This window comes from Girardinichthys multiradiatus, chromosome 10, assembly GCF_021462225.1.
Source record: "Girardinichthys multiradiatus isolate DD_20200921_A chromosome 10, DD_fGirMul_XY1, whole genome shotgun sequence".
In the NCBI taxonomy this organism is placed as follows: Eukaryota; Metazoa; Chordata; class Actinopteri; order Cyprinodontiformes; family Goodeidae; genus Girardinichthys; species Girardinichthys multiradiatus.
In genome coordinates this window covers 5,771,338-5,779,740 of record NC_061803.1, presented here as the reverse complement: position 1 = coordinate 5,779,740, position 8,403 = coordinate 5,771,338, and the positions used below count along the sequence as shown (strand labels likewise).

General features: G+C 37.7%; 1 protein-coding gene across 1 annotated transcript in view; it reads left to right on the top strand.

Annotated features, from left to right (window-relative positions):
- The first annotated feature begins 1,367 nt into the window (after positions 1–1,367).
- lrp2b (low density lipoprotein receptor-related protein 2b) overlaps positions 1,368–8,403 on the top strand; it is a 45,940-nt gene continuing 38,904 nt past the window's right edge. Inside the window, exons 1-5 of the mRNA XM_047376294.1 lie at positions 1,368–1,488; positions 4,358–4,468; positions 4,785–4,907; positions 5,391–5,507; positions 5,685–5,795. Of these exons, the coding sequence (XP_047232250.1) occupies positions 1,419–1,488; positions 4,358–4,468; positions 4,785–4,907; positions 5,391–5,507; positions 5,685–5,795 (532 nt within the window). The 5' untranslated portion in view covers positions 1,368–1,418. The remainder of the gene's footprint in view (positions 1,489–4,357; positions 4,469–4,784; positions 4,908–5,390; positions 5,508–5,684; positions 5,796–8,403) is intronic.

Here is an 8,403-nt window from a genome sequence, read left to right as displayed (position 1 = left end):
TGGAGCAACCGGTTAATAGATTTAGGGGGCAATCACTTTCCACATACAGCCAGGTTACTTATGGAAATAATCGTTAAAAAACTGCTTTTACTTATTCTGGTTATCTGTCTTTGAGGTTCTTTGTCTGATATAAAAATGTGTTTGACAATCTGCAACATTTCAGTGTGACAAAGAAAAGAAAGAAGTGTGTAATATTTTTTACAGCATTAAATAACCTTTCTTTAAAGCTTTGTTCTTTGCATTGTATGAGGCTTGACTTCATTTCTTCCACAGAACATCCTTGTTCAAAAAACGTTCTAAAGGCAGAAATTATGAGAAAACATATAGCACTAGTCCGATGAAGAGCGAAACGTCTTCAACTATAACTACTGAAGTCCGGTAGTTTTTTGTTTTTTTTTATCATTTTTGGATCTATAGTATCAAATGCTGGAGGTCAAAGTTGCACAAACAAGAAACAGGCTCAGGACAGGCAGTTTGCCTACCAGTCGTTTTTACATTTCTCACTTATGAAGTTTGACCATGTATTGTAGGTAATAATTCACGTTTTAGGAACAATCATATCAAAAGTAATGGGTTGCTTTTAAGTTTATAAAACACTGCCACGAAGCTACAAATGTTATGCAACACAACAGCCAACAGGGTGGGCAATGCTCCATTAGGAAGCTTTTTGTGATTCCTCCATCACACATTGGACTTCATAAATCCCAGCCTTCATTTTCACTCAGTTTAGTGTTTCCTTAAATCTTTCAAGGCAAATAAAAATAGCTCTGCATATTTGAGATCACTTCAGATAATGCTAACTAAATGAGTTCTATATATACTTGTAGGATTTTTTTAGGATTGTGTCAAATAACACTGGTGACAAATTATATAATACTCTTAAGTTTGATGTTGCAAACTTTAAAGCACTTCTGCGCGAAGCACAAATGAACCGCTAAATTCAACATGAAGCTAAACTGATGAGGAAATATCTAATTTGATCAGATATTTAAAAAGATAATCAACTTAATTAACCAGATTGTTCTGAAATATGACTAGCTTGATGGGAAAATGCTTGAAATCTATCTAAAATCTACCCTGGCTTTCATCATTGGCAGTGAACTTCCTGTCACAAAAAAATGAGTAATTACTTTTTTTTTTTTTGCTGGCGTAGACAACATATGGACAGGTAAAAGTTAATCTTAGATGAAGTTTATGAAAAAGTAACAAGCCATAAAAACCTGTTTTACCCCGTGTCACATTACTGAACAGCTGCCTGCTCAGGCTTTTACATCTCAGTCCCAGAGTCATCTCCTCAACCTGGATCATTTGGCTTCAGAGAGTCCTGGTTACAGACTGAGCATGAGTGCAGACACTGGGCCGAACTAACACCCTAACAGCAAAACACAGGAGCCCCGGCGAGGAAAACTGAGCCATTAATGATGGACCTCAAAGGTCTTCATCTTCTGTCTCTTCTTCTGCTGTCCCACGGAATTCATCTTGTTCAAGGTAGGTATATTTTTCACTCACATTTCATTTTATAGTTAAAATCAAATATAGATCAAGTAAAATAATAACTTTAAATTATTTTCAGTAAAAAAATATCTCTTAATACAAATTATTTTTATCACATTATTATATATTTTGGCCTAACAAAACACAGTTAGACTCATAGCATAATTGCCTTAGTCATATTTTGGCCTACTGTTACAAAATATAGTGTGCTTCCTGAAAAATGTGTTTTTTCTTGTTTACTAAAAACGTTCAGATATAACTTAGGCAATTATGCTGTGAGACTAACGAAATGTCTCTTCACGTTGGATGTTTACTATACAAATATGTTTCAAATCATTTTGAACTAGCCTAGTATTTAAACTAAAATCTCAGGAACTAATTTCCCATTTCCTCTGTTAAAACTCAACAGATAATGCATAATATAGTTATTCTTCATTAAATGTTATTTCAAAGCTCTTTTCAAAACAAAGCCATAATGTGTATAAGATCGTTCAACCTTCATCTGCCTCCTTCATTCCAATACAGTCCAGTCCTGTCAAAATCAGATTCATATTCAATCAGTGGAATTTATTTCTAATTATAATACAGTACAATCAGTACAGTTTTAAATAATAATTTATGTCATGTTTCCTTGGAAAATCATTTTTAGCCCTCTTTGATTCAGAGTTATCTACCAAAAGCAATAATTCATCCCTTGCCTGTGCCGAACCTCTCCCTGCGAACATTTTGGGGTTTATGCACAGAATATTCATGTGATCTTGAAGATATCATTAAAAAAGAAAGTCTAATTTCACTGGCATATTTTTTATCAAGGACTGGGTGTAAATCCTGATGTGATACAAAAACCAAGAACACAAGATGAATTGTCATTCAGCAAATTCTCACACTAATAATTGATTTGAAATGACAGCGGAGCATAAAGTAAAGATCACGAGTTGGACTAGTTTTTTGTGGTGAAGAATTAACTTTTCTTTAAAGGCCAGATCACATGCTTTCCGGTTCAGATGCTGCACATGGAGTAAATATAACAGCCATAAACATGGTCATTCATTTGTCAAAGAAACAATAAAATACATTTTTATTCTCACTAAAGTGACACTGACTAAAAGGATTTTAATAAAATGTCATAAAAAATGCTATTAAAACAGGAATTTTGGTTGTATGAGTGTAAAGTCTTTAAACTTGAGCCTTTGGATTGCCATTTACAATAGGCACAGAAATAATATAATAAAACAGAGGTTCAATTAAAGTGATGAGCAAGGGAACTTGTAAGTAATACACTGCTCAAAAAAGTTAAACACTTTAAAAACACATCAGATCTCAATTGAAAAGAAAAACTTCATGCTATATATCCGTACTGATATGGAATGAGTAATGTGTTAAGAACAAAAGGATGCCGCATCATTTGATAAAAATGAAAATGATCAACCCACAGAAGGCTTAAACTGAAATTTAAACAAAAAAACTGATGTGACAGGTTAATCCAATCACTGATAGCCGCAACTTAAAATGGTACTATGTGGCTTCTACAGCCCCCACATGCTTGTATGAATGCCTGACAACATCAGGGCAAGCTCCTTATGAGGTTACAGATGGTGTCCTGGAGGATCTCCTCCCAGATCCTAACCAGGGTATCACTGAGCTTCTGGACAGTCTGAGGTGCAACCTGGTGGCGTTGGATGGACCTAAACATGATGTCCCAGAGATGTTCTTTTGGATTTCATTGCCTGCATATTCTTGCCACATGAGGCGGTGAAAGGTCTAATAATGGGTCTAAGGGTTTCATTCTGATACCTAATGGCAGTCAGAGTGCCATCGTTTATCCTGTACAGGATTGTGTGTCCACCCCAGAACTGGGCACCATTGCCGAGCCTCCCAATTCCAGTGTTCTCTGATAAATGCCAGTCCGGTTGCACGGTGACAGGCAGTGAGCACAGGGCCTACTAGAGGACAGACTGCCCTCGTAAAACCTGTTTCTAATGGTTTTGTCAGAGATTTTCACTCCAGTGTCCCACATGAGGTCACAAGGCTCTGGCAGTACCCGTCTTGGATATCCTCACACAAAGGAGCAGATTCCAGTCCTGCTGATGGGTTAAGGACCTCTGACAGCCCTGTCCAGCTCTCCTAGAGTTACTGCCTTTCTCCTCGAATCTCCACGTATTGATGTGCCATCCTGGTAGAGTTGGACTGCAACCTCTGTAGGGTCGCCTCATGCTACCAGCAGTGACACTGACCCTGGTCAAATGCTGAGCTACTGAAAAGCAGTGAATAAAATGTCTGCGGCCTCCACCAGTAGAACCATTCCTGTTTTTGGGGTCATCTCTATGTTGTCCCTTTAGTGCACCTGTTGTTAATTTCATTAACACCAAAACCGATGATACTGATTAACAACCCCCTCTACTACTGAACTGACCAGATCAATATTCATGAAGTTTAACTGACTTGATATTATTCTCTGATTAAAAAGTGTTCCTTTATTTTTTTAGAGCAATGTATTATTTGATTTTTATTCGAGTGGGATCTTTGAGGGGATTTTCAACAAATTTGAAATTCTTGTAGCCTTGCAAAGTGGCAACTTTCGGATTCATGAAGATCAACACCTGACTGGAAATAACACGTTCTCTTGTCTTTCCCCTTCTGAAGAGAGGCTAAGACAAGTTATTTTTGTTGTCCCTTCCTGTTTAAACTTCAGAGTTTGAGTAGGTCATAATTTGCTAATTAAAGGTTCCAGACATTCAGTTAAACAAGTACGTTTTTGAGAAGTCAGATGGTGCCATGTTATAAGATGTTTAAACACAGAAATATTGTAAATGTATGGTTTACTTCATGCCCACCATAGCTGTACGTTGTGTGTCCTCTGCAGGAAGTTGTGCCAGTAATGAGTTTAAATGCACCAATGGACAATGCATTAACACAGAATGGAGGTGTGATGGAACTAAAGACTGCACAGATGACTCTGATGAGCTGAACTGCCGTAAGTGCAGCTTTTTCATTTCAGCTTTTTCATTCAGGAATTAACCACAAATCACGAATGCATAGTCATGTTTTTTAACAAAACAGAGGAGCGTTCCGAGTGTGTAAATAGAAGGTATGTGGACTTCTTTTCTTGGTCTTAGTTTTTCTATGAAAGAAGTTCAGTTACCTTCCATTTAAGCATTCAGGATTTCCATGACCTGGATGACTGACAAGCTACAAGGACAGAGAAGACATGCACAAAAACAAAAAGGCAACAAAATAAGTCGGCGAGTGAAGTCCAAAAGCAGTTCACCAGTTTTGTTTCCTCACTGCAGCTCCTCCATCATGCAGCTCACAGGAATTCAAGTGTGTGACAAGTGGTGAATGCATCTCACTGGGATTTGTCTGTGATGGGGAGGAAGACTGCATCGACGGATCCGATGAACAAAGAACCTGTGGTACCGAGTACAACTTTAATCTTTATTTTCAGGCAGAAATATTGTGTTCCTGTTTTCAACGTTAAACTGTAGGAACTAAAACTGCTTGTGACATCATGTAAACCTCCGCTAGATTAGTCAAAAGCTTAGAAGACACAATTTGCAGTCGTGCAAACTAAAACCACTAGGTGGCCCCATTATCTCACTGTCCATGTTTCTCCCACAGATTGAAGTTAGAAGTACCCCCTTATAAGAATCATGTCTGCACCCATTAAGACTATAGACTAAAGAAAATATTTATCCCACGTTTTACAAGATAATATTTGTTGGTGTATATTTCTGTATAATATTGAGCTAAATAACACTGGAGGCATTATTATTCATGGGAAATTGAGTTGAGGAGCCTCTAAATCATCCTGTTGTTGGTGAAGACTTAATTCAGAAGGATTTCTCTCTTGTTATAACACAAATGCAAAGAAACCCGCTGACGCAGCACTGTTTCAGGTGGACGCACCTGCAAGCCTGACCAGTTCACCTGCCGGGAGGGCCAGTGCATCCCCAGCAAATACAGATGTGACCGTGTGAAGGACTGCATGGACAACTCTGACGAGAACAATTGCAGTAAGACTTTTTCTATTTAACGGCTCCTGATCCTGATCCTTCAGTACTTGCAGTAGCATCTGAAATGTGTCGTGCTCTTTGCTGTTGGCAGATGGTTTCCAGTAAAGTCTCAAACTGAATTCATTTCTAACGTTTCCACAGGCTTGAGTACTTTTCTCTCTTTTTTTTTTTTTACAGATTATCCCCAGTGCACTCAGAAGACTTGTGCTAACGGAGCCTGTTACAATAACTCTCAGCACTGCAATGGGCTACAAGACTGCAGAGATGGATCTGATGAGTTCAACTGCAGTGAGTAGACAAAATTCTGTTTGATAAAGGTGTATAAAACACATTTTTATGGAATATAAGTTATTACCTCAAGGTTAGACTATAAATTAGACTTGTGATCATTTAAAGCAACTCATTAGTTCAACCACCAAGTCGAAACCTAACATGACAACATTAGCATTGAAGCAGGGCTGGCCCAAGGTTGTACGGGGCCTTGAGAATAATTAGGCCCTCATTCCTGTTGAGACCATCACTACTACTAACAGTGCTTCAATACAGATTTGGTGGATTCTGGGAGAGGGGGGTAAGTTTCTTTGGCTTAAAAACAATCACTGATAATTGGTTATTATTTAATAATGCAGATCTTGCCATTTTCTTTCAATCTTGAATTTTATTTTTTAATATTTTTCCATTGATCTATTCTGAAACCATCAAATCAAATGTAATAGTCTTCTAATTTTCAATAAACAAATCTAAACATTTTAGATCTATGGTCTGTGTTAAAATTACCATTTATGGGAGGCTCCCTGATTGTAGGGTGCCCTAAGCAGCTGCTTAGTTCGCTTTGCCTTGGGCCAGCACTGAGCAGAAATTAAAAACGGATGGGTCAATTTTTTCCACTCTCAAGGGCACCGACAAAAAACATATCATGGGTGCTGTGGAATGTTTGGGGGAATCAAGACAGAACATCAAGAAATGTAACATCTATCTAAAACAATTGTTGAATAAATAGGGATGTTACATGAGTAATTTTGTATTTTAACATAAAAATGTTTAGTAAACTTTATAAACAGATCAGAAAATGAATACATAATCACTAAATATTAAGTATAATTCACATTTTAAATGCATGTCGTTGTCTTAATGAACAAATGATTAACACCATCTTGGTTTAGTTTAACTGGCTTTGATTGATGGCGAGATGGGATGCTGAAATTAGCTTGACAAAATAAGATAAGCAACTCTTTCTTTCTCTTAATTGCTTTGTTGACATGCAATCTAGGACACAGATATACAATAACAAGCTAGAAAACTGACAAACGGTTTTATTATTGTTGGCTTCATTAGTCTTGTGAAAATTGATACTTTATTCTGTCATATATTAAAACAAAAAAATATACACATAAACCATTGCTTTCACTCTGTGGTATCTTTTTTATACCACATCTGTTACTTTTAAACAGCTGGAATGGAACTGGATGGTTACTGAATCAATATAAAACTCAATGTACTGAAAAAAGCCATTACAACTTACCTTTATTTACCAGAAAACACACCAAACCATTACTTTAAAGCCGGTTATAGTTATAGTAGTTATAAAGAATAGCCTGTATTTAGTTCAGCTATTTTGTTTGGTCAAAAAGGATCATTTAAATTCAATTCAATTCAATTCAAAGATACTTTATTGATCCCCGAGGGGAAATTAGAATTCCAGTACAACCCATCCAAACATACATCATGACACAAGACAAGGGGGGACGGGTCACCGAGGCTTTGCTGACCACTCACAGGTGCTGCCCTTGTTAGATGAGAAAAGAGGCCACATTAGGTAAGTAGAGGAAAACAAATCATATTTCAAACTGTATCCTGCTAAGGATACAGTTTAAGATTGTAAAAAACCTCAGCACAAAGAAGCAACAAGTTGACAAAACAACATCATGCCGGGAACGGTGAAGGTGGTGTGAGGGGGTGCATATGTTTATCTTGAGCATGTGTGTGTGTGTAAGTGAGTGTGTGCAAGTAAGTCCATGAAGCTCTGTCACAGAGACCATTGTCCTTGATGGTTCGTTGGAATGTTCATCAACCGGCCACAAAGTTCTGAGCAGGTCCACAGATATCCTCAGGGAAGGGAGGGGGCAGAGGGAGCTGAGCGTCATGTTTACATAACTTCCAGGAGAAGTTGAAGATAGCCAGCCATCAAGGCCGTGCAGGGGAGCCAGATTCAGAAAAACAATAATTATTTGGGTTAGGCTGACTCTTAATTTTCCGTCAGCCTTGAGAGTCTCACTGGTGCTTCTCAAAGGCGAATCCAAACAGCCAAATTCCTGGTCTTTCGCCAGATCCGAGCAAACAACTTTCTCCAAGATTTATACCATTTCACCCCTGAGTCCAGGAACTGCCACCTGCCTGCGATCCTGTGTAAGGATCGCAGGCAGTCTGCGATTCAGCTCACGTAACATCTCAGTCTGAGTGTTGATCGCTCTGAAGATCCCATCACACATGCCAGGCAGCCTTACAATTGCCAGAACAGCTGCTGACATTCTCCGAATTTCTCGATATGCCAGGTAACCGCTGACTCCAAAAAGCAGAAATCCTGATATCAAACATCCAATTATATACATATCTTCAGCATCCTCGACTGAAAGTGTGGATGTAAAACGATTAAATCTTGGTTTTCAGATGTTTATTATTGTAGAAATATTAAAATAAAAATAATATTAATTTAAAGGTGAAAAATATACATTTAAATACATATCCCTGCTTGTTAGGAATAGAGGGTGGCGACGAGGATCATAAGTGGCATTTAATCAGTTAATATTTAGTAAATTCAGTTAGTGAAATAAATGAACTTTTTAATAATATTCTCATTTATTGAATATGACTGTAAACAGAACAGAACTGATTTGGA